Source organism: Toxorhynchites rutilus, chromosome 2, assembly GCF_029784135.1.
Source record: "Toxorhynchites rutilus septentrionalis strain SRP chromosome 2, ASM2978413v1, whole genome shotgun sequence".
NCBI lineage: Eukaryota > Metazoa > Arthropoda > Insecta > Diptera > Culicidae > Toxorhynchites > Toxorhynchites rutilus.
In genome coordinates, this window is record NC_073745.1 from 233,361,747 (window position 1) to 233,389,730 (window position 27,984).

A 27,984-nucleotide genomic window follows, 5' to 3' on the forward strand; every position below is an offset into this window, starting at 1 on the left:
CTGTTAGTCCAATTGAAGTTTGCATTGAGGCATATAGTATCGTGTTCCGTTGGGTTTGAAGCGAAAATGGAAATGGATTGAATAAACATTCAGAAAGTAAAAATTATAAAAGAAAATTATCTTTTCCATTTCAATTATGTTGTTTTCTGATGAAATAAAATGATAATTTTGTTCGATAATGCTAATTATTTTATATTACATTGCGAGTTTTTTTTTTATTTTATTTCATCCATACATAATACAGGAGCGATCTCAGAGACACATAAGGCAACTTTCATCATATCTCATTCCATTTCGGCATCTTCTATCTTAATACGCACCATCCAACGTCTAATAACCATCCTTCTGTCATCATCATTCGGTTGTAAATACTGATGGAGCGAACAAACAACACCCAACAACCGAATAACCGAACAGAACGGCCCTTTCATTATCAAAAAGTTTAGCGATGTAATTTTTCAAACATATCCAAAATCAGCCTGCAAAAAATACCCTAACGGAATACTACGTCAACTATGTGGTCGTGTGTCGGACACAACCCTCCTGTGATTTTTTTTTTACTTTTAACTGATTTTTAAGTGGGCCATAGTCTAGTTAGCGAGCACCCAGTTAGTGAACAAGTGCTGTAAAACATAAAAAGATGAAACGCCTTTCTTTGAGCTTCTGTCGATAATTGTACTGTGGTTTCGAGACCATTCTACTGGCTATACGGCCGTAATCTCGCAAAGTGACCGAAGCGCCAGAGGGAAGAATTTCCAGTACGAGGCTTTTCTTAAAATTGGTTCTATAATCAGTATACGCGTACACTGCGAAAATCTGATCCGCCGGTCCATCATATGATCATGAGAAGTATATTATTTTGAAAACAAAAATAGTAATTTTAAAAACCGGTTATTATCTACGGTGTTATTTAACAAAACAAGTCGCTATGGAAAAGTCCATGTTAAACCATTTTTACGTAGTGTCTTTCATTTCAGTACTGGAGTTTTGAGCGTTAATATAACCTTGTCGGATGAACGAAGTGGTATGAAAAAAAACATTATTCGAAAGATAAAAGGTCTACGAGTGATATTGATAGGATAGGATAGGATAGGATAGGATAGGATAGGATAGGATAGGATAGGATAGGATAGGATAGGATAGGATAGGATAGGATAGGATAGGATAGGATAGGATAGGATAGGATAGGATAGGATAGGATAGGATAGGATAGGATAGGATAGGATAGGATAGGATAGGATAGGATAGGATAGGATAGGATAGGATAGGATAGGATAGGATAGGATAGGATAGGATAGGATAGGATAGGATAGGATAGGATAGGATAGGATAGGATAGGATAGGATAGGATAGGATAGGATAGGATAGGATAGGATAGGATAGGATAGGATAGGATAGGATAGGATAGGATAGGATAGGATAGGATAGGATAGGATAGGATAGGATAGGATAGGATAGGATAGGATAGGATAGGATAGGATAGGATAGGATAGGATAGGATAGGATAGGATAGGATAGGATAGGATAGGATAGGATAGGATAGGATAGGATAGGATAGGATAGGATAGGATAGGATAGGATAGGATAGGACAGGATAGGATAGGATAGGATAGGATAGGATAGGATAGGATAGGATAGGATAGGATAGGATAGGATAGGATAGGATAGGATAGGATAGGATAGGATAGGATAGGATAGGATAGGATAGGATAGGATAGGATATAATCATATACTATCCTATCTATGTTATTGATATAATCAATAACAAAGTATTATTGGAGGCGTGACACCCTGGAAATCCTCCCCGAATGTCACATGATTACGCTACGCCACTTCGCCTCTTTGGTCATGTCCCCGATATTAACCAACCGTCTATATTAAATTTAGCAGACAGTTCATTCAGTTTATTTGAAAATGAAGATTTGCTACAGATTTTTATCACAACTGACACAGTTGTAATCTATCTAATCAACTAAGTAATCAACTACTAATTCAAATTAATCTAGTTTCATCGACAACTGTTTCGTCTGCCGCCTGGTTCATGTGATTTGACGCAATTGAATTTCTTTTTATGGGGCTATGTCAAGTCACTTATCTATGCCAACAAGCCAGCAATTTTAGAGGAGCTCAGAGACAACATCCAACACAAAATTTGGAACATTCCGGTCGAAATGTGTTGCCGAGTACTGGAAAATTGGGTTCAACGGGTTGATCGCTGTAAACGGGCCCGTGGTCATATGACCGAAATCGAATTTCATATTTAATGTGCAAGAGTGAAACTCAACCAGAATAAATTTGCACTCAATATCTAAAAAAAATGTTTTGTATTAAAAAAAGTTGACAAGTCCTTACTGAAAGACCCGTGGCAGTCAGGACACTGTGATATTTTGATGCGACCTTTTTCACCTAAAAATTACTATTGACACTACCTAATGAAAACAAGTTTTTCAAAAATATATTTATCCAAACATAGTTGCACACTTTCTTTGGTAAACATCTTCGTCAGGCTTCAACCATAGTATTTTCAGTCCATCGAAGATTGCAGGCGATGCGATTGCCTCATGTCGCATGGCAGGTGATGCGTCGGAAACGTACTCTGTAAGCTTGCAAACGTCATCAATTATTTGCTGTTTATCGACGTCTCCTCCAGATGGCATTAGAAACCACAAATTCCCGAAAACGAACTCCGCACTGACGGCAAGATCTTCCGCCACCTCCAGTGGAATCTGTCGGACCATAGTTGCGTGATGAAGGGTGTCCGATACGGTCTTTGGTGTGAATGAATCGATTATCGTTATGTTCTGGCGCACGGATTCTCGTACATGCGACGGAACGACGCCACTGATCAGGGACATTAGATCATCCTTTTTAGTGACCACAATCGTGTCTCGCCCCGCAAGTATGCTACCGACCAGTGTTTTACAGTTTTCTTCCCACCGAACGCCATCGCAATCCTGCTGGGCGTCGAATGAAATGACACCCTCCGTTCGTGAGAAGCTCATTCCTGTTATTTTGGGACTGCTGTTTTGTGTGTTAGAATGTGCCATATTTCACGTGTTCTGTAAATGAATGAAAGAAGCAAACCTAGTAAAATAATAATAATCATAAATCATAATTTAAAAGAAACATCAAAACAATCTGCAGGTATAATTCAAGATTGATATTCAATTTATTTGTTCTTTAATTGCATCTTGTTAAATTAATGTTTGGTATATCTCTATGGGAATCATGTCAAAAAAAGCGTGCATGAAAACTATGATCAGAACACTTCTCGCGTAACTTTTGAAAATGTTCAATGTAATAAATGTAAACAAACCAAATTAATTAGTTTTCAAACATTGAATATATTACAATAACAATCGATCGGGTATCTATCCTCTTCATCTTTTCATCCTTTCCTCATATTCCTTGATCAATTTTATTTTTGACATTTTTCGTTCTATCGATTCAAGATGTATTCACCATCGATCGATCTTTCTCTTCTCACACACTCTCAGTGTTATTTTTCTTCTACTTATGCTTACGAATTCAAAACGGTGTGGTGCCTACCCAACGTGCTACACTGTCTTCGAGATTATATAAATATTATATGTTCTAGGTCCTCCAATTGTTCTTCCATTTAAAACCACGACTGGTGCAATGTTCATAACAGGAAATCTTACTCAAAATGGTTCATAGAGACCGCGTGCTATGCTGGCTTTGAGTTTATATGAAGATCAGGTGTTATAGGTACCCCAATTCATTCTATCAAGTTCAGAAGATCAATGCGCTCCATTGACTTTAATTGATATAATCTTGTTTCCGTTTACATCAATCGATCATTCGACGAAAGAAAATTTGAAAATCTCATGTTGCACAACATGCGGCATAGATCATTTTTAAGTAACCTGAAAAGGAAATACGATATCGGAAACGGAAACGGAAACGATATATTATGTTATTCATAGCATTCACACTGTATAGAAATCCATTCGCGACGGCGGAGAGTTATCTTTGTGAAACCTGAAAAGTTAACCAGAAGAACTATAAATCCAATCGGACCGGCGATATATTCCGTTACTCATCTTCAATCTTGAAGGAGGAGAGTTTTCTTTTGGAAACCTGAGAAGTAACCGAGAGAACTCTTCTTAAACCAGTATTACCGACGATATGTTCCGTTATCAATCGCACGTACTCTGAATCGCACTTCGATAGCGAAGGTGTAGAGTTATCTCCACCGTGCTCCTTAGGGGCTTTGGACCCGTTGCTCTGGTTCTCAACAGTTTCAAGTTCTTTTTCGGACATGGTACTATAAAGATTGCGAATGGGGGATGGCGGAGTTTCTCTGTCCTAAATTCTTCGTGAATGCGAAAAAGATAGCGAATATGGTCAAAAGAAACACCACACCTCAATTAATCACACTGTCGATCAATAAATACGAGATTTTTCAAGTTTTATCGAAATAAAACCGTATTTTCTAGAAGTTCTAGAAGAAAAGATCCTCAAATATATTCCACGGTAACGTTCGAGTGGTGGAGAACGTTGTTTTGATCTGCTCGAATGGTTAATTAATGGTTTTTTTCGCTATTTTATGAATTACATATGAATACACGAAGCTTCGAAGTAAATTTTATTCTAAAACATTGGAATAGGTTAAAATAAATCATTTATCATTTTAGATAAGTCAAAGTCGAACTTCTTAAAATAAAATGATTTCACAGGATCCAGTTTTCTTCCAGTTTTTTTTAAGAGCAATCTTCCAGTTTTTTGAAAAATATTATTGGCAACCCTGGTCCCAAGTAACAAAGTAATTAGAACAGCACGAAGTCGTACTTCGATCATTTTATGTTTTTGTATCTTTCGGGTGCTGTTATCGTTTTTAGTGTAAATTGATGAGTAATAACAACAATAATCCTCCCTTAGAGCGAAGTGTAGATATTTCGATTGTAGATTAGTAGTTATTTTCAAAGTCTTTTTGTGCAACGTGATTTGCCCAACCTTCTTCGCTCCAAGGCATTAAAATCACGAAACAACAGTTACGATCAGTTTATCTGAGTTATTATTGACTGATACACCCAAACTAGCGTTGGCAGAAAACATGCCATTTTTGGCAGAAAACATGCCATTTTTGGCAGAAAAGATGTCATTTCCTAGTCATGAGAGTCAAATGCGCAAAAAATGAGCTATTTTGAAGCTTAAAAATGGTTTATGTGTATGCATGCAAACATCTCTTTCTGTTTTCTTTTCTCTTTTCGTTTGGGATAGTGCAAAAAAAAAGTCCATACGGCGTCAATGGGGATCGAACCAGGGCCGGCAGGAATGCGAAGTTACTTTACATGACCACGCTATACATATAGCTTCCAGCGCTATTATAAAGGAGCGTGATAATATTACCCTCATCATAAAATGAAGTTGGAAGGTGTTTTCTAAGCCGATAAAGAAGAGCATGAACGAGAATATATCTTTCTCTGTCTGGGCCGTGTATTTGGCAAACTATACGAAAAGCTTTCATTTAAATGTGTCTCCTGTTTCGCTCTCTCATACTGGCTCTAGCATATATATCATACAAATGATATACATGTATTGGGGAGTAGAACATTTTACGTTATCTTCAGCTCATTTAATGTAATAAATCGGGATGCCAGAAAACGTGCTAAAAATTAACATTGGGTGTAGTAGTGAAAGTGGTAATGAAAATCGATTCCTTTTTAAACAATTCGCCGAACTAGGTTCGGATCTTCAGTTTCGTTTTCTCGAGCTGTAGTAAATATTACATTGGTCCATTTCAGAAATAATGCGAGAATTCCACTTGTTTGGGCTCTTTGAATGTCTTTATATGCCCCGTATTGAAATATGTACCATGGTCGAACAAAACAACGCTGCTGCGCTCCGTTTGTTAAATCACTCAAATCGAATCAATTGGATTTCATTGGTTCATTTTGTTATATTCAAAGATATAAGGGAAATCAGGGTGAAACCAACACCTCCTGATTTTTTTTCAGGTAGAAGCAATTTTATGAAAATATTCCGATGTCCCCTGTACACACCTGTCATTTTTCACGTTTCGAGCCGCCCCACAACTGCGGAAGCGGCTTTGCTGTCAAAATAAACGTTTTGGAAGTCGCCAAAACAGCAGACGAAGTTATCATGATAGGCGACTTTAATCTTCCAGGAATCTCGTGGAAAAAGTCTCGCAACGGCTTCCTTTATCCGGATTTGGGTTACTCGTCCTTCTATCCCAACGCTGCTTTCCTGCTAGAGAACTACTACTTAAGACGCGTCCACATTACGCCATTCGGCCTTGGCCGCCCGGTAAAGCCAAATAAGTGTGGACGTATCTCCCGGGGGGGCCGACGTGCCGAAAACCGATTCGAATCATGCCGAACCCAATCCGAAACAAGTCGGTCCGGATTCGCGTTGACGTCATTGTGCTTCGTGCTTTCGTGAAGGCTTCGTGCACCCGATGGGTTGTCCACAATACATAACTAATCGAATATGCCACCTGGTACAGACCGATCGGCATAATGTAGACGCGCCTTTAGCCACTCTCTCGCAAATCAATTACGTAACCAATCAGAATGGTCGTAGCCTGGAGCTCTGCTTTGTGAGTGCGCAGTACACAGCCCCATTTTTATGCGAGGCTCCTGCTCCTCTGTGAAACTAACTCCTCATCATTTACCCCTTCTGGTTACCGTTGGCACAAAGACGTTACGGGATTTCGATATTCCAGCCACAGCCGTTTTTAATGACTTCCGTAATTTCGATCATCGTAGCATCAGCCAGATGCTCTCTAGCTTCAATTGGGGTGACATACTAGACACCAATAATATCGAGTCTGCTGCTCTAACATTCTCCAACGTTCTGACGCATGTCATCGATAGACATGTACCGAAAAAGAAGCACCCCCAGGCATCCCGTAAACCATGGCAGACTAGTGTACTACAACGAATGAAATCTTTAAAGAGGGCCGCATTGAGAAGGTTCACTAGACACCGAACACAAACTCTTGAATGCCAATATGCAAGAATCAACCACGAACACAAATTTGCTACATTACTTCTTACATTACTGACAGTATGATAAAGCACGCTCAAACGGACGCCATCTACACCGATTTGACAGCAGCCTTCGATTAATTGAATCACCGTATAGCTATCGCTAAACTGGACAGGGTTGAAATTAACGGCAACCTTCTGCAATGGTTTCATTCATGCCTAACTGACCGTCGACTAGTTGCAATACATTGCTATCAGCAAAGCTCTGGCCGTGTCTCTACGGACCGACAAATATTCCGAGTCGATCAGCTGACAACGACTCTCGTAAATCGGTAATCAGAAGGGGTCTGCCCACGGCAAACTACGAAGTGTGTATTTCACGAATCCTCGTTGAACTGATTCAATTCTTTCGACGCCGTTGTTATAATGAGGAGTCAAAGCTTCTGAACCGTACTCTAATACAGAACGAGTTAGAGAGCAATAGAGAGATTTAAGGCAGTAGTTGTCGGTGAAATTTTTGGAAATCCTGAAGATGAACCCCAGTGTTCTGGACGCTTTATTGACCATGAACAAGATGTGCGGTTTAAATAAGATTTGCGTATCCAAAATAACTCCCAGGTCCTTGACTTCGCTGACTCGTTCAATTATCGTGTCGAACAAGACATATTTGTATAACATGTTCTGTCTGGTGCGCGCAAACGAGATAACAGAACATTTAGTGGAGTTTACATCCATTCGGTTGAGAACACACCAATCGGCAAAAGCATCCAGTTGTCGTTGAAGGAAGTGATAGTCTTCAATTGAACAGACCCGAAGGTAAATTTTCAAATCATCTGCATATGATAGTCATGGTCCTTCGATCACCAGATTTACGTCATTGAAGTAGGTCAGAAAAATTAACGGACCCAGATGGCTGCCTTGTAGTATCCCGGACGTAGCATCAAAAAGAGGAGTGGTAATCACCAATAACAACCGCTAGTAAAAATAACAGGTACAGTGTTGTCTAAGATACTAAATGTTTAGGGTTGTTCATGAACTACACACAAACTTCTTAAAAGACTATCTATATTCCATCTGCAGAGTTTTCAAAGAATTCGTGAAGAATTTACCAAATTATCGGACGATTATCTACGTGGGTCTAAAATCACTCAAAATCTGTTCGCGTGAAGTCTTAATGACCCTGAAGTAGGTATTTCTGGTTCCGATTCGATATGTTGATATCACAACGTGTGGCGCTTTTACCCCGTCGAAAATGGTCCGTCTTCACCCCAGAGCACCTTATGCATTATTTTGCACTTAACACGCATTTTATATTATACTAGCTGACCCGGCAAACTTCGTCCCGCCCAAAATTTGTTTTGACGTAGGACTGCGTCCAACCTTTCAATATAGTGGCCAATTTCAATATTTCGGTGTGAAAAAGTGTTCAGTTTTCGAACGCTAATACCTCCTCAATTAATGGATGGGTTTCGGTTCCAAATACACACATTGATAGGAAATATCCTCAGCAATTGTTTATATGCTACACATTACGGGTTTTTAGCTCATATATAGTTCAAATTGATGAAAAATTGAAAGAAAGAATTCCTTAATTTCCCATCCACTTTGTCTGTGTTCCCGCAGCAAACAGCTATTCATTACAAGCAACCACGGGTACGGGCGAACCGTATGGAAAAGGCGGAGGAGGGAGACAAAAAAGTGATTATAAATAAATAAAGGCGGTCGCTACAACGTTCACTATATGGCTATATAAAGGGAGCGATGGTGGGGCTTGGCCACATTCTATCATCGGACGCCAAGCAGGAAACACGCTATCTTGAAATTGATTTTCAGCATTAGAGATTGCTGCATTTGCCGGGGATGTATGCGGTGCGATACCGCAAGAGTGAGAGACAGGAGTTTCGATGGAATGTGGAGCAAGAGAGCCTATCGAAGTGTGTTAAAAGCGGTGGAAGCGTCGCACCGGATGAATGAGTGGCTAATCGCGCTCGATTCGATAGAATGCTGGAGTTTTTAAACGGTTTTATTTAGCTGTGACATACTTGTATGTTTGTATGTAACATCTTTGTCTCTGGCGCTGTACCACATTAGTTGAAATTTGATCCCTTTCCTGTTGACCGATTGATGTGAAATTTAGAACAAACCTTTATCTCTGCATATTTCATGATCTTGAAAATCCAAGATGGCGGATTACATATTTATATATATATATATATATATATATATATATATATATATATATATATATATATATATATATATATATATATATATATATGTTTATATATATATATATATATATATATATATATATAAGTTATGTCAGCTCAACTGACCCGCCTCAAAGAGCAGCAACGGACATTAGAAGAAGCACTAAACGCGCTTGAACCAACAGAACAAAACCAAGCTCAAAAACTGAAACCATTGAGCAAACAACCGAAAATAAACACAGACCTCAGCCACATGGAAGAGATAAGCTACGACGAGAATAGGAAATGCGGTAGGAAAACGAGTTTTTACCACCAGCGATGAAGCGATACACAGGAGACAGCGATAAGGATAAGTGCAGCGTGACATAGAAACGTTTCTCGCTTGGTTAAAGAATAATAATAAACCAGTTTTAAGTCAGATGTCTTAGAGTTTACATCATTTTTCCGAAAGCCCGAATAGGGTCCTTAACTTATATATATAAGTTACCGTCAATTCCAAACGGCAACACCAGCCATGCACCAGCTCGAACAACCTAAACAGCGGCATCATCACTTTTGGCCAAACGTCCCATCTTCACTGAAATAACATATTCAACGTAGACACCACAACACGAATCAGCATAACAGGCAACGGTACGCAACTCGAGAATGTAGGTATCAAATTCCCTTCGGCTCATTGAGTAGGCATAAATCATAAGTCATGTAAACTGGAAGCGATAATAAAGTTAGTCTTAATCTTACAGTGAACAAGTGTAGTTCTTTTTTAAAAACGCTCTCCTTTAATTTAAAAACGTAAGTGGCGCAGTCGTGCGGATTGCGGTTTTAGTTAGAAGTTCGCGTGTGTGACCGAATCGACGGCTTATCGATTGTAGCGGCACCCCAAGGACAACTAACAAAACCAAGCGATCAGAACCAGCGAAGGAATATCGCAAAAATTAAGGTAAGCAAAAAGAGACTAGGTATAGTGATTTAATATTTAGTGATTTAATAACGAATAAAAAGGTGATTTTTTTTATAACCGGTACCAAGTGAAAAACTTTATAAAAAGATATTTTAATTTCCTAGAGACTAGGTGTAGTGATTTAATATTTAGTGATTTAATAACGAATAAAAAGGTGAATTTTTATAACCGGTACCAAGTAAAATACTTTTTTAAACAAGGAAATTTTAATTTCCAAAATTAAGCGATTTAGGAATTTCAATCGAGGCCGAGACATGGCAGAGAACCAGCTCGAACTTCTCCAAGCGAGTTTGGAACAACTGGCCAGCCGTCTGGCCGAGAAGGATGAGCAGATCGCTCAATTACAAATCCAAGCAGCGCAAGGTGAGCGAAATGCTCAATCACTTGCCGCCCAACTGGCTGCCAACAGGCAAGCGAACCCCGTGCAGGTGATTCAAGTGCCGGAGCAAAGAACGGAATCGATACTAAAATCGTTACAGACGCCCCAAATTATTCGGGATCTTCCGTGTTTCGACGGAAACCCGTTAAAATTAAACTCATTTTTAAAGGGGATTGATAATATAATCCCTCTGCTGAATGAGGCACAGAATACTAACGTCTATAGAGTGTGGATTCAAGCGATCCGCACAAAAGTAATTGGGGACGCTGACAACGTACTCGAACTATACGGCACCAACCTAACGTGGGCCGAGATAAAACAAACCCTAATCACACATTACAGCGACAGGCGTGACGAGGTCTCCCTCACCAGAGACCTCTTCAAATTGAACCAAATCGGAAACGTGGAAGAATTTTACTCCAAGGTATCGCACATCGTTTCACTGCTCACAAATAATCTGAGCATAACAGAACAAAATGCAGCCGTGAAACAAGCAAAGAAAGAATTTTTCCAGGACATAGGGCTAAAAGTTTTCCTCGCTGGCTTAAGAGAGCCGCTAGGACCAATCATTAGAGCCCAATGCCCCACTACAATGAAAGACGCTCTCCGAATTTGTATGGAGGAGCAAAACTATAATTATGTAAAATCATATAAACCAATGCTACCACCGAAACCATTTAATCATCCAAGAGCTCCTATTCCTCCAAACATACCTACCCGGCCAGTGAATCCTTTTAAATTTTCAGCACCATACAATGGTCCTGTGAACGTACCCCGTTTTCCACCGAACCCCAAACCAATCAATTGGCAACCTAATTTCTCTCCAAACCCAATTCAGAGACCCCCAATTTTCAGAAATAATTTCACCCAGCAACCAAATCCTAATTTTCCCCGCAATCAGTTTGGACAAAACCATCAAAATAATTTTCCCAAACCAGTCCCTATGGAGGTGGATCACTCGATCCGAAGTAGGAACGTAAATTACATGAATAGAAACAATAATAACCATTTTAAACCACGCCAGAATTTAAATCCTTTTCACCCAAGTCCCAACTATCATTTCGAACATTGTGAAGAAACATATTTGCCCGATTATGGACATGCTGAAAATGACAATTATGCCTTAGCGAAGGTTGAGGGAAATTACCCAGACTATGACCCCCATAACAACATCTATTCAGAAAATGATCCAAACATTTTCGGAGGAAACATCGAAACCAATGAGACATCTGAGAACACAGAAGGAAATGTAGATGATTTAAATTTTCAACCGGATTCAGACAGTTCAAACGGGAGATAACAAATTTTATCCCATATGTAAAATTAAACACGAAAATAGGAGAGATGAAATTTTTGATAGACAGTGGCGCTAACAAAAATTACATCAATCCTGCGAAAATTGCAAATCTAAAAATTTCCAAACTAAATCATTCTTTCGTCAGAAATATCAACGGCACCCATTCCATTAGCGAATCCGTTGAATTTTCTCCCTTCGATGGAAAACCTCCCATCACATTCTTTTTGTTCAAATTTCATCCCTACTTTGACGGACTTATTGGCTATCAAACATTGACTGAACTTGAAGCCGACATAATCACTTCTTCTAACACACTTAAATTTCCAGACTATACCATCCAGATGAGTAGGAAATATCCTAATTCCTACGACATCAACTTGAATGCAAATGAAGAGGTTCCTATAAAACTTCCAATAGACATACAGAACGGTGACTTCTATATTCCAGAACTTTACTCCTTAACAAACGACGTGAATATCCTTCCAGGACTCTATCGATCAACCGATAATAAAGCTACTGTCATGATTAGAAATACTAGCCATTGTCCGGTGAAAGTTAATTCAAACAGACCTATTTTTTCCGAATTAAACAATTTTGACGAAGTCTCACCTCCTGATTCAATGAATAATAACCCTCAAGAACTGCTGAAACAAATCCGCTCAGACCACCTAAACTCAGAAGAACGCCAAAATCTGTTCAAAATAATAAAGAAATACAGCGATATATTTCATCAAGAAGGACTAAACTTGACCTTCACAAGTGCTATTAAACACGAAATTAACACCAAAGATGAAATACCGGTACACTCGAAATCCTATAGATACCCTTATTGCCATAAAGCTGAAGTGCAACAGCAAATAAGCAAAATGCTCGATCAGGGTATTATTCGTCACTCGAGCAGCCCTTGGTCTTCCCCGGTGTGGATTGTCCCCAAGAAAGAGGACGCATCAGGGAAGCGAAAATGGCGTCTAGTGATAGACTATAGAAAATTGAACCAAAAGACTATCGAAGACAAGTACCCTATACCCAATATAAATGAAATATTGGACAAACTGGGACGTTGTCACTATTTCTCTACATTGGACTTAGCTAGTGGGTTTCACCAAATTGAAATTCAAGATCGGGACATACCAAAAACCGCCTTCAGCGTGGAGCATGGGCACTATGAATTCCTTAGGATGCCATTTGGTCTTCGGAATGCTCCATCCACGTTTCAACGCGTGATGGATAATGTCCTTAGAGATTATATTGGCACCATATGCCTTGTGTATATGGATGACATTATAATTTTCTCCACCAGTCTTCAAGAACACATTGAAAGCCTTTGTAAAATTTTCGATAGACTTAAAAGATTTAACATGAAACTTCAGTTGGACAAAAGCGAATTCTTGAAAAAAGAAGTTGCTTTCCTGGGTCATATTGTGACTCCAGAGGGCGTTAAGCCTAATCCCAATAAAATACAAACAATAAAAGAGTGGCCTTTACCTAAGAATGAGAAACAACTCCGTGGGTTCCTCGGCGTGTTAGGATATTATAGGAAGTTCATTAGAGACTTTGCGAAAATCGCAAAGCCCCTAACAAACTGTTTGAGGAAAGGTGAGGAAGTCCATCATTCAGAGGAATTTATTGAAGCTTTTCACAAATGTAAAAATATATTAACAAGTAGCGACATACTGCAATACCCCGACTTTACACGAGACTTCATCTTAACCACAGACGCCTCTAACCACGCGATTGGAGCCGTATTATCCCAAGGCATAATAGGTCGAGACAAACCAGTAGCGTTCGCCTCGAGAACTCTAACCAAATCCGAAGAAAATCTCTCAACGATCGAAAAGGAATTACTAGCCATTTGGTGGGGCTGTAAATACTTTCGACCATATTTATTTGGCCGCAAATTCACACTATACACTGACCACCAGCCCTTGACTTACGGTTTAAATTTGAAAACCCCCAACAGTAAATTGATCCGCTGGAGATCAGATCTTGAAGAATACGACTATGACATTAAATACCGACCAGGCAAACAAAACACTGTTGCCGACTCCCTATCTCGGATTCCCCTAGAGATCAATCTCAACGAAGACACAGATAATAACGAAGACGAAAACGATACCGACGACGCAACCGTTCATTCGGCAGACACGGATGACTCGGAATTCATACCTATGACACTAAAACCACTGAATGCTTTTTCAAATCAAATAGTTTTAAAAATTGGACAGACAGACAGTGAAGAAGTCGAAGAGATTTTTCCACGCGTGTTCAGAAAAACGATAACAAAATTACATTTCGGAGTTCCGACCCTTCTAAGAATACTACGTGATTACACAAATCCAAAAAAATTAAATTGCATCAATTGTCCAGAGACCGTCCTACCTTCTCTTCAAATAGTCTACAAAAACTATTTTAGCCGAAATAAAACTTTTAGAATGAGAATATCCCAAATCACCTTAGAAGACGTCACTACCGAAGAACGCCAGAACGAAATCATACGAGGACAACACGATTTCGCCCACAGAGGTATTCAGGAAAATCTTCAGCAAATCTCTCGAACATACTATTTCCCTAGCATGAAAAGAAAAATCAGAACGTACATAAGATTATGCGATCAATGCAATAAAGCCAAATATGATAGAGCACCTTACAAAATCAAACTAGGACAGACCCCCATCCCAAAACGGCCACTAGAGATTATCCATGTGGACATATTCATATCTCAACCGGATATGTTCTTATCCATTGTAGATAAATTCTCTAGGTTCGGAGTTTTAGTAAGTATCAAGTCCAGAACAATACAAGATATAAGAAGAGCCCTTCTGAAGTTCTTTAGCACTCATGGGAAACCTCAACTTATTGTATGCGATAACGAGCCATCCATGAGATCTATTGAGGTTCGAGGACTCCTCGATGACCTAGGCATACAAATATATTTTACACCGACAAATCATAGCGAGACCAACGGAATAGTGGAAAGATTCCACAGTACACTCGCCGAGATTTATCGTTGTAATAGGCATAAGTATGAATCACTATCCAACAAAGAATTATACAGAATTTCTTGCACTTTATATAATGAAACCATACATTCTGCAACTAACATGAAACCCCGAGAAATCTTTTTAGGTATCAAGGACCAAGATGAAAGACCTCTGGACGCCGAAGAAATATTGGCAAAAAGAGATAAATTATATGACGAAGTCGTATTAACACTGACCAAAACACAAAGGAACACACATAAACAACACAACCGGCATCTGGAAGACGAACCAAAATTGGTCCCAGATCAGCAAGTGTTACATAAAGTGCAGGGAATTCGGAATAAAACGAGAAAACGATATTCAACGGTTCAAGTTGTCGAAGACAGATTGAAAAGCTTTATTGACGACTCGAATCGTAGATTACACAAAAATAATATAAAAAGAATAAATAATAACTAATAATATTTTTTCTTTCAGATGGCACTTTGTCTGTTGATCCTTCTTGTTCTGCAAATGCAACTTTATTTTGGACAAATCATTCAAATTCAAGACATTTCAACAAACCCCGGACTATTGACCATACGAATGGAATCAACATTCATCAAAAACGGACATATTCACGTTTATCACGAAGTAGACCTCGACCTATACCAACCTATACTTAACCAACTCAACACCATAATCACCGGATTAGAAACCTTTCCTAACATCAGAGAAATCACAAGAATGTTGCGTAGTAAAATGCATGAAATTACAAACTTATACAGAATCCTTTCCCCTAAGGAGAGACACAGAAGAGGAGCCTTCAATTTTTTAGGGTCTACAATAAAATTAATTACAGGAAACCTAGACCAAGAAGATTTAGACAGAATTAACACGGAGATTGAACATCTCAAGGCAGGAAATCGACAGTTAATTAATGAAAACAATTTACAAGCAACAATCAATGAAAAACTACAAAATAGAATAAATAAAATAATCCAATCCATTAATGACCAACAAAGTAAGTTGGTAAAACAAATTATTTCAAATAGACAAGCTATATTAGATCCCAACAATGTAAACCAAAATTTCACGGCCCTCAGCAAAGTAATCAGAGTTTCATTTCACCTAGACCAAATACGAAACCACCTAGACACCGTATTCGAAACCATTCAATTAGCTCGCGTAAATGTGATTTCGAGGAACTTCCTAGAACCGGAGGAATTAAAAGTCATAGTGCATCAGTTAGAAAAACAGAACATTACATTGCTTAATTCAGAACAGGCTTATGAATTTATAAGTATAAAAATAGTCTTTAAGAACAGCAAATTATATTTTGTTATCTCAGTGCCATTTGTTAAAACGGAAATATTTAACGAGTTGCTGCTGGAACCATTACCAATCAACGGAACATCTCTAAAACTACCATCAAGGACAGCAATAGTAGGAAGCCAATCAACTTATCTTCTCAACGGGCGATGCCAACCTGTGGGACAAAATACCATGTGCGATCAGAACAATCTGATAGACGTTTCCAACGACGCATGTTATTCCAAAATCCTACGAGGATTTTCCGGAAAGTGCAGCTTCGTGGATCACGATGCCAATTCAGGCGTCAAGCGGCTAACTGATTTCCATATCGTGCTGAAGGACGTTCAAAAAGTATTCAAAAGCGCTCTCGAGGAGAATATAACTATAGAAAAACTACAAGAATTAAACATCCGCAACCGTGAACGAATGGATTCAATAGAAGAATCATTTGCAATCCATATCTCAACAAATATCGGAATATTTTCGATAATTATAATTTCTGGAATAGTAATAGCCATAACGAAAATCAACAAACGCACTAGTAACGTATTTAAAATTGGCCAGCATCCATTCCCAGAACCCCGCAGAACATTACCAGAGAAGAAGGAAAATTCAGAGAAACCAACATCCGCTAAAATCGAACCGGGACGGTTCGAACTTCATGAGGGAGCAGTTACCGTCAATTCCAAACGGCAACACCAGCCATGCACCAGCTCGAACAACCTAAACAGCGGCATCATCACTTTTGGCCAAACGTCCCATCTTCACTGAAATAACATATTCAACGTAGACACCACAACACGAATCAGCATAACAGGCAACGGTACGCAACTCGAGAATGTAGGTATCAAATTCCCTTCGGCTCATTGAGTAGGCATAAATCATAAGTCATGTAAACTGGAAGCGATAATAAAGTTAGTCTTAATCTTACAGTGAACAAGTGTAGTTCTTTTTTAAAAACGCTCTCCTTTAATTTAAAAACGTAAGTTATATATATATATATATATATATATATATATATATATATATATATATATATATATATATATATATATATATATATTCTACTTGAATAGTAGAACACAGTTATTCATGAGGAGTGCAAAGCCCAATTATATCACGATACCAGACGGTGAATTCCTATTGCGATATGCTTGCCATCAAGTATGTGTTCGTTGTTTGGATGAACAATAACCCCTGCAACATTTGCATCGCACGACATTTGCACGACAAATTTTGATTTTTTTGTATTTGAACTTAAACGTTTGAGTGTTTGCTGAGTGTTGAGGTTTTATTTTATCCTTTGATTTTTTTTCTGTAATTTTGTACATGAAAAGTTCATTATTCTGGGATCTGTGCTCCATGATATTCGAATAAGGGACACCCCTTGGTGAAGTCCTACGTCTCTCATAACCTTGACATAACCGGACCGGTCTTTTTTGTTATCAATACCTTCAAACATTCACGTTTTCTTACTAAGCGCAAGTTCATGAGTCCAATCGCAGAACTGTTCATTGATTCATATTCTAATCGACCACGTTGAATTTACCTTTTACTAAAAAATTCCTAGTACTTCTACCAAAACTCATCATTAGGGGCTGTCCACATACCACGTGTACAGAAAAAGCATGATTTTAGACACCCCCCTCCCCCTCCGTGGACAAGCGTGGACTTTTCTTTTACGCCTCCCCCTGTTGTCCACGTGGACATTCCTCAAACTTTTGGAAAAAAAAAATATTTTTTTCGCATTGAATTTCATTTCAAGATTGTTCCTATTTTCTTTTCCATGTTTTTTATTGATAAAAATTACAGTCTTATTAATAGTAACGATTTGCTTTAAATTCTTCGATTTTTTTTCAACATTGTCCAGGAAGCTAATTATTTTCTTCCAAATTCCTTTTACGTTATCTCCATATCCATATCAAATATCACTTGTGAAACTACTCTCAAGTATTCTTATTAAGGCTGTTTGAGATTTCAAAAAAACCAGACAATGAATTGAAGCACCTTGTTTGAAAACAGTTATTGGTATTTATCGAAGAAAAGCGAATCTCGAAACAATACAGAGATGGTATCAGAAAAAACCATGTCGATATCATCGCGGTAGCTCGGTAGCGCCTGGTGACTATAATGAACTTAGTAAAAACAAAAAAAACTTGCAGTATTATAGCGATCGATGATTTCGATGACCTATAACCCTTAATTCTTAAATCATGCTAAATATTGTCCGGAAAAAACGTATCGATTCTAAGAAAGAAATCAAAAGCATAATTTTTCTAGATATATATTTATTCGATTATAGGTGTACCGTTTTGTTCCATAATATTTAAGCATCTTTCACGCAACTTTAGAATTCCATTCTCTCAAAACTTCTTTGTTTTCTCGTCAAAAAACTGGACAAAGTGCTTTTTATGCTATACAGTGAGTTGAAGTTCTTACAGGAATTTTAACAGATGATGATCTAAAGATACAATATCTGGTGAGTAAGGCGAGTAGGGTCTTAGAAGCACCCTGGAAGCGTTCTGGATTTTAATACGTTCAGCTGCGAGAAGTACTTGTTGGAATTCATCGAGACTAGTTGCTTGGTAGAAGCTCATAATACAGATTTTTCCTTAACCACTTTTCTCATCGCGCCAATACTATCACTTCTATTCACTTGTTCAAGATTTTTTCAACTCAACATTATTGTTAATGATTTGCCCTTCACAATTCGCTACAAATATAGATTTTCGTTGCGTTTATGGAACAAATCGCTTATTTCCGGTAAAATAAACCCTTATTCCTATATATTAACACAATGTTGCATTCTCTAATCTGATTGCGTCAAATACTATCGGGTCGTGCAAATGTTTCAACCTTGCATTGCAGAATTCAAAAGTTGATTTCGTTCGGATTGCGATATGTCAAATATGTTCGGGTTCCGGAATATGGGTTGAAACGTAGTCCATACATTGTAGCGTTTTTCGTACACATGCTTCACCAGGTGCACATGAACGGTAATTTCAGACATCTGTAGCGAATCTATTAATTCAAGTGTCGAGTGCTGAGGATTAATCTTGATAAGTGTATGCATTTGGTTGTCATCAGTAGCAGCATGGACTTTCCAGATAACCCAATGGAAGCGTAATACAAAAATGGCCAGATAACATTAAAGAAAAACATCATTGCAAGAAACAGATCTTATAGAGATACAGCCCGTGCACCCATGGAAGAATTTCTTGCTCGTTTCAATTTTTGGGGAAAGCCTTGGGAGTGGTTGAAAAATAGAAAGGAAGCAGTTTTGTCATCAATAGCGGAAGCTGAATCGAAACCCGCACTTAAGTCGGGATTTTCAATACTACGAAAATTCCAACAATTATCTTTTGGTGGCTTTATCCTGACCGAAATCAAGGTCCTCTATTACCGATTGTAATAAACGGATCGATTCCAGTTTATATGCGTTTTTTTCACATGCGTTTCAGTAATATGAAAAGATATGAATGTTTGACCGGACAGCACTCTCAGGCAACTCAGTCTTTTTTATGATGAATACAGAGTATTCAAGGTGGGCGTAAAGTTTAAAAAGCTTGTAAATACAAAGCTGATCTCATTTATTTTTGACTACAAACATGAATTTTTTGCTTTAAAAATTTTCAAAGTGTCCACGTGGACATTATCTAAGCCCCCTTCCCCTTCATCGTGGACAAGCGTGGACATTTCCGTAACCCCAACCTCCCCTCAAGTTGTCCACGTGGTATGTGGACAGCCCCTTATAATACCAGATTAATTTCAGACACAATTCTCGTTCAAAATTTTTCAAACACTTGCAAATAACATGTTTCTCCGTTACATGAAATAAATGTTTGATACATAAGATGATAGAACAAAGACAGACCCCTCCCCTCTTCACCCCATAGAGAGGGAGGAAGGAGTGTCTATTCACCATAGAAACGTTTCGTACCCCCTAAAATCTTCACATGCCAAATTTGGCTCCATTTGCTTGATTAGTTTTCGAGTTATGCAGAAATTTTGTTTTTCATTTGTCCACAGCCCACCCTAAGACAGGGGGAGGAGTGTCGAACCACCATAGAAACATTTATTGCATCCTAAAACCTCCATACAAATACAAACACAAGTTTCTGCATTACTCGGAAATTAACCAAGAAAATAAACCCAAATTAGGCATATGGAAGTTTTAGGGTGCAATAAACATTTCTATGGTGGTTAGACACCTCAACCCCTCTCCAAAGAAGGGGTGCCATACAAATGAAACACAAATTTCTGCATTACTCGAGAATTAATCAAGCAAATAAAACCAAATTAGGCATATGGAATTTTTAGGGTGCAATAGATGTTCCTATGGTGGTTAGATACTCCTCCCCTCTCTAAGGGAGGGCTGCCATACAAATGAAATACAAATTTCTGCACTACCCGAGAATTAATCAAGAATATGAAACCAAATTTGGCATGTGGAGGTTTTAGGGTGCAATAAATATTTTTACGGTGGTTAGACACTCCAGCCCCCTCTCTAAGGGTGAGCTGCCATACATACGAAATTCAAATATCTGCATAACTCTAGAATCAATCAAGCAAATAAAATCAAATTAGGCATATGTAGGTTTTAGGGGGCACGAAACGTTTCTATGGTGAATCGACACTTCTCCTCCCTCTCTAAGTGGGGGGCTGCCATACAAATGAAACACAAAAATTGAAAACTAATCAGGCAAATGGAGCCGAATTCGGCATGTGAAGGTTCTAGGGGGCACGAAAAGTTCCTATGGTAGATAGACACTCCTCCCCTCTCTCTGAAGGAGAGGGGGCTGATAGTGTGATAAAACGCAATCCTATATTTTCTTATATCTATATAAATAAAAATGGATCACCGAATGTGTTGATAAGAGCAAAACTCGAGAAAGGAATTGTCCGATTTGGGGCTGTCTTTATTCTATCATATTTTCTGTATCAAACATTTATTCCATGTAACGGATAAACATGTTATTTGCAAGTGGTTGAAAAATTTTGAACGAGAATTGTGTCTGAAAATAATCTGATATTATAATGACGAGTTTTGGTAGAAGTACTAGCAATTTTATAGTAAAAGGTTTTTTTTTGAATTTAAAACTTTTACATTAGAAAATCAATCGATGAACAGTTCTGCGATTGGACCCAGGAACGTGCGCTTAGTAAAAAAAACCTGAAAGTGATAACGAAAAACAAATTTTGAGCTGGACGAAGTTTGCCGCGTCAGCTAGTAATATATAAATAATAATAAATATTGAATAAAAAATAATCAATAAACAATAATTGCCATTCAAAATTTCAAACTGCCTTCGTACCTGATAATCTGATAGGTCGTAATTTGGCTCACAATCCACTAGACGTCGACACTGACATTCGTCACCGCGGATTGACAGGTCTTGTATTAAAACTACACTTATTACAAAATATTTACTTATAAAATACGCGACAAAGTCCCAATCCCAAAGTCTTCGACACATAAGAATATTATTTTCGAAACTACATACCTCCGAATGATTCCAAGTACCGCATAATAATGCTATTCCTATTCTGGAACGTGAATAATGAACCAAACACCACACCGATAAATTAACAAACTATCGTTTGCTGAGAACTTAAAACCATTCTGTTACTTATAGCTCGTATGATGTCATCTGAACATTCTGAGATACATACACACTCAATGAAACACAAACAGTCTTATCTGAGAAAATGCTGCCGTTTACTGAAGCACGCGTGAACGCATTGAATGATACGACCGCGCCGATGCGTATGTTCGTGTGCGAGGAATCGCGTCTTTTGAATTGAAATTTGTTTGGTTCAAGATTGGAGCGATTTGATATGTTTATGCAGAACATCTGTTTTGAGCAGGTACCTGACACGTCGCCAATATGTTGGATGCCATCAACTCGAGCACCACAAATGTGAAAAAAAAACTCTAGTTTGGTTAAGCTAAACAGCGTCCAGGGGTCCAAAAACATGATTTGAAAGATTTTACTAGTCCTACTGACAGCAAAGATGTTGGTACCTTCAGAACACAGCCAGTAAGATGTGGCACTGTCATGTACCTGGTTTTTAGCACGCGCAGAAATAATGTCTCGCTATCGTACATGAGGGAGAATTGCGCGGCAAGATACAACGGCAACAGAAATAATCTAAACGTTATTCCAAGTATGTATTGTCGAGAAATACCAACGAGTGGTTATTGAACGTCGAATCGCGATTATGATAACAGTCAGAGGGGGAGATATAAAGAAGTTCATACTATCGGGCAATAGTACTCCACTTTAGAGAGTATATGTTCGAATGTTATACAATGTATACCGCATGGTTTTAGTATTCTTTGCATCCTCGTCGCGAGTGGACTGTTCAGAATAAAGGTATGAAAAATCTTCACCGTTGAAACAATACTAACTAATGCTGCATACTAATCATTTCGCTTTGGGTGATAAATAGTCGGTACGGTGGTGGAAGTGATAATAAATTTTGGTGTTAACGGTTGAGTACTCATACTTTGACTGCCGCGCGTGTTTGCAATAAATTCTTCTTCAGGACACCCGCATCTCTGTAGGAAGCGTGCGCTGCTGACTCATGTCTGTTTCTTCCGATGAACATGCATGAACTATCGGAATGTTTACAAAGTACCAAGCGGTATAACCCAAAATTTGTCTTCAAAAATGCAGAGAAAAATGAAATGAAGAATTATGATAGTTAGATTGCTGTCATCCGTACTTTAGGCAGTCAGTCAACAGTAAACGTGTTGAAGTTGCTCTTAAAGAAGAATTAAAAATCTAATAAAATTATTCATTATCATTCTTCAGTTTAATCCTAAATAAAACTTGTTTTTTTTTATCTGTATTATAGTGATTTTCAACTCATTTGGCTGGTTCGTCACTTTTACTTCCATTTTTGGAAGGATGTCGGGAGTGAGAATTGAACTTTAGCCTGAGAGGCATGGATGTTACCACTACGCCAGATCGCCTCCATAAAACTTGGTTCAGATCTTCGTGTTAGAGTGGTTATCGAGTTTTATTTATTTATTTATTTATTTGAGTCCGCAAATTGTTGATGCTGCTATTTTTCAGTTGATGAGGTTCAGATTTCCCGAGACCGTAAATTTTGTTTCAAATTTTTCTCCGTTCGATGGTGTAAACAAAGTGAAAAAGCATACAATCAAAAAAAACATTTAATCCGACTTCGATTATATCTCTAGACACTTTTGTTTTGTGAAATTTAAATACAGTTCCTTGCAGTTCAATATTGTGTTTTTCAAATTATTCAGTCAAATGTTTTACAAAAAATGTTTTCCAATGGTTTTTACTGAAATTAAAACAGACCGACAGGACAGGTTTATGATACACGAAGCATAGAAGTTTATTGCTCGCGAGAACAATAATTTTAAACAATCAAGGTCTGAACCTTATCAACCGGCTTTCATTTGGTTCCTAGAACGTTCCTAGAGGACCTTTCCAGACATAGATATTTCTATTTGAATAAAAAATTACCCCTCCGTCTTTGAGGATGAATACAGGCAGGCCTTTTTTTGTGCGGGGGATAGGGACCGCATAAAAAAATCGCATTAAAAAAAATCGTGCAAAACTTCACCAGTAGCTTTAAAAAATCGTGTTCGGTACACATTTTGAAAAAAAAACTTTTTTTGTGCGGTAGATAGGGACCGCATAGAAAAAGTTTCCCCCAAGAAAATAACTCAAATCCACGCCGTTCACCGTTCAATTTCCTATTGTTTGCCTGCTTTGCGACGGGACAGTTTGCCTTTTCGAATGCGCGTGGCTGTTTTGTGCTTTTAGTTGCATGTCGAAACGTGTTGCTGTTAGAAATCATGTCATGCAAAGACTTAGAACAACTTAGAGCATTTGATGGGAGGAAGGGAATGATTTCAGAAGTGGATAATTGAGACGCACTGAAATACATATAAACCATCGAAAAAAACTAAATGGACGATAACTTTGTCAAATATGCTTCTTTTCATATACCGCACAAAAAAAAGCCACACAAGAACAGAAAACCGCACAAAAACAGGTTTTACTGTAATTCATTAAATAATGATCGATTTCAAACAATTCCCAAAAACTGTTTTTTGTAGTGTTTTAGAAAATGATCTGTAATTTTGCAAATATTGCAGTAAGTTTTAATTTTAGTAGAAACATTTTCAGCCTGATGTATCCCAAAAACATCTGAGAACGTTTCATGTTGATACATTCGGCCGTTTTTTTAACCGATCGACCAAAATTTGGAGTAAATTAGAGAAGCAATTCATCGCAAATTGTGTGTACAAAATACGCATAGCATCGGAATAAACAATTCGTAACTTTCGTTTTCAAGCGTTTGTAAGTACGAGAATGACAAGAAGTGATGATACTCACATCGTGTGAGTCACACGTGTACATAAGCATTCTCACAGTTACAGGTACTCCTCACCCACAATCTCATGAAAATGAAAGTTACGAATTCCCTTCTTCATTAGCTCTTTGCAATTACAACTAAATAGATTTCCGAGCGGATACCGATCAGTCCGGGGGCAGAAAATAAGTGGGATTGAAAGAGAAAACATAGTGTTTTCCCTTTCGCTTTGTAATTACAACTAAATGGATTTCCGTGTGGGCGCTGATCATTCCGGGGCAGAAAATATGTGGGATTGAGAGAGAAGAATATAGTGTTTTGTATTTCACTTTCCAATTACAACTGAATGGATTTTCGAGAGGGCTCCAACGAGCCACCGTTAGTCCGGCGACAGAAAAGGAATGGGATTAGAAGAGAAGAGCATAGTGTTTAGGCGAACGAGAGAGACCATTTCCCTGTCAATTTGCAATTACAACTAAAGAGATTTCCGAGCGGGCACCGATCAGTCCGGTGGCAGAAGATAAGTGGTATTGGGAGAGAAGAATATGGTGTTTCTTCCCTTTTCGCTTTTCAATTGAAACTAAATAGATTTCCAAGCGGGCACCGATCAGTCCGGGGGCAGAAAATAAGTGGGATTGGGAAAGAAGAATATAGTGTTTCTTCCCCTTTCGCTTTCCAATTGCAACTAAATGGATTTCCGTGTGGGCGCTGATCAGTCCGATGGTAGAAAAGAAATGGGATTGGGAGAGAAAAGCCGTTCCGTCCGGTGACAAAGGAAAAATGGGATTGGAAGAGAAGAGCATAGTGTTTAGGCGAGCGAGCGAGTGAGACCATTTCCATGTCACATCGCAATTACAACTCCGGGCACCGGTTTATAAGCCACCGTTCAGTCCGACGACAGAAAGGAAATGGGATTGGGAGAAAGAACATAGAACAGAACAACCTTTCACGTTACAACTAAATGGATTTCCGAGCGGGCACCGACTTATTAATCACCGTTCAGTCCGGTAGCAGAAAAAAAGGAATTGGGAGAGAAGAAGTGAGCGAGCGAGTGAGACCATTTCCCTGTCACTTCGCAATTACAACTGAATGTATTTCAGAGCGGGCACCGGCTTATAAATAACCGTTCAGTCCGGCGGCAGAAAAGAAATGGGATTTTGGAAGAAAAGCATAGTGTTATTCCACATGCGTGACTAAAATGACACAAGAGTATCATTCAAAAAATCGTATATTTTCAGGTGGAAAACCTGCAATTGCAGATTTCACAGGACTCGTTACGTAGAATAATATTAGAATGCCCAAGGTAAACACAAACGAAGGCGAAGTCAAGAAATGGACGGGTGTTGCACTGGAAGGAACCAAAGCTGGAACTGCTATGCAAACAAGATTCAAGCTGATTCCCGACCATCATTTGAACAAAGAGACAGTTGCGGGTATTCGTGATATGAACCTGGGAAGAGTTAGACCGAATGGCGTCAAAACAGGTATTCGAATGCTTACCATTGTAACGTATTATACGGAAATTAAACACGAATAAAAACCGTTCCTACAGGTCGTCCTACCATACGCTTCGATACTGGACAAAACACAGGAGTTAATCCACATATCAACTTTGATCCACGCGGACATCCTAGCTATAAAAACCCGCATGTAGAAGTTCCCGGCGGTGTGGTAGAAGGTGCTCAGATTGTGAGCAAAACATTGAAATACTGTGGAATCGCACTAACAGTGGCCGCTATCGCGATCGACACTTGGCGGTTAGGAAGCGCCTTCAAAGATGACTTATACATCCGAGATAATGCGAACGAAATAATCGCCGAACTAGAGGAAGCTATTCGGAAACTGTCGAAACAACTGGAAGCTTCGATTAGTTATAAAGAGAGGCAAGAAATAAGACGAACTATCGAGGAACTCAGAAAAGTCCTAACTGATGTGAAGCGAACGAGAAAAGTTCCGGTTAAATCAATCAAAACAGCATCATCCATTGCGGGCGGTTGGTCGGCAGGTTTGGCGGGTGGTGCCGGCGGCGCATGGGCAGGTGCTCAAGCTGGAGCTGCGATAGGTACATTCTTTGGGCCTATTGGTACCGTGGTTGGTGGTCCCATCGGAGCAGTAGTCGGCGGAATTTCAGCCGCAATTGCAGCTGGAGCAGCGGGTAGCGCGGTTGGAACTGAACTGGCTGAGCAAGGTTTGAAACTAGCGGATTAATCAGAAGCACATAAATATGATGATATGATAAATATGATGATGCATACGAGCGAGTATGAGTGAGGCTTTTTATTTTCACACCGGACCCCTCAATGTTTGGTTCATCTTTACATAATTCTTCCTAGCCACTTTCTCCAATTCAGTTCAATATTCATTAATCATTTCATAGCAATAAGATTAAAAACACATTTGGATTAGTTCGATTAATTCGTTATCTTAGTCATACATAATAATAATCACTATGTTGTAATAAAATACATTTCAGAAATGGAAGAAATGGCTCCATCATTGTTGAGTGTGCAACTGGAGCTAATATAGATAATGTGAAAGATGACATCGAAAGCAATTTGGGTGAGAAGTATAGTGCTGTTGTTCCCATATCGGTGCCCAGATTAAAAATCGTGGGCATGAGCGATCAGCATTCCTCCGATGTTTTCATTGATTACCTCCGAAGTCAGAATGAAGGCATCGAAATAAAAGATGTAAAGGTTTTAAATGTGTACGAAAATCCACGCTTCACCTACAATAAGTTTACTGCTGTAATTGAAGTAGATGTTGACACATACAACTGTTTATTGAACGCGAAAAAAGTAAATGTGGGGTTCGATCGGTGCTCCGTAGTTCCTGCGATTAATGTATTAAGATGCTTCAAATGTGGAGAATTTGGACACAAGAGCACGGATTGCAAACAAAATTTTGAAACGTGCTCAAGGTGTAGTCAGAAACACAAGACATCTGAATGCAAGTCAACTGTGTTGAAATGTGTTAATTGTTTGAAAATGAATAAAGAACGGAAATTGAATTTGGACGTCAATCATGCCGCATTTAGCTCTGAATGTTTAGTATATCAGAGACTTTTTGATTCGAAAAAAAGCAGCTTGCATTTCAATAAATAGCAACCAGGTTCCAGAAGAATTGTGAACCAATATTATATTTTGTATTTGAATATTGCGGGACTGTCAACAAACTACGTAGCGTTACGTCAGATTGTTGAGGAAAAGCGTCCATTTCTAGTCCTTTTGTCTGAAACACACATTGTTGAAATAGAATCATTTGATCAGTATAGTATTCCGGGATATAATGTTGCTGCGTGTTTATCACATTCTAGGCACACTGGCGGTGTTGCTATTTATGTCAGAGAATCAGTTCAATTCAATCTTCGCCTCAACGAAGTGTTTGATGGTAACTGGTTCTTGGGCATTACAGTTGAACATGGCATGAAGATGGGTAATTTTGGTGTTTTGTATCATAGTCCCAGCTCAAGCGACTTGCGTTTTGTTGAAATTTTAGAAAACTGGCTTGAAATGCTCCTTGACTCTAGCA

At 38.6% G+C, this 27,984-nt stretch overlaps 2 protein-coding genes across 3 annotated transcripts; one reads left to right on the forward strand and one right to left on the reverse strand.

Moving 5' to 3' along the window:
• Positions 1-2,430: 2,430 nt before the first annotated feature.
• LOC129769050 (uncharacterized) lies at positions 2,431-22,112 on the reverse strand. 2 transcript variants are annotated; one of them, XM_055771062.1, is made up of 3 exons: positions 21,769-22,112; positions 21,600-21,706; positions 2,431-3,059 (listed from the first exon to the last, which is right to left on the reverse strand). In XM_055771062.1, the coding sequence occupies exon 3, from the start codon at positions 3,045-3,047 to the stop codon at positions 2,460-2,462; it is 588 nt and encodes a 195-aa protein (XP_055627037.1). In that variant the 5' UTR covers positions 3,048-3,059; positions 21,600-21,706; positions 21,769-22,112; the 3' UTR covers positions 2,431-2,459. The 2 variants fall into 2 exon arrangements, with proteins under 2 accessions (XP_055627037.1, XP_055627038.1); XM_055771063.1 differs by lacking the exons at positions 21,600-21,706; positions 21,769-22,112 and adding an exon at positions 21,411-21,531.
• Positions 22,113-22,315: 203 nt separating this feature from the next.
• LOC129768708 (uncharacterized) lies at positions 22,316-26,717 on the forward strand. The gene is made up of 3 exons (XM_055770512.1): positions 22,316-22,472; positions 25,692-25,937; positions 26,006-26,717. Exons 2-3 carry the CDS (start codon positions 25,748-25,750, stop codon positions 26,659-26,661), a joined length of 846 nt encoding a protein of 281 aa, XP_055626487.1. The 5' UTR covers positions 22,316-22,472; positions 25,692-25,747; the 3' UTR covers positions 26,662-26,717.
• Positions 26,718-27,984: the final 1,267 nt, after the last annotated feature.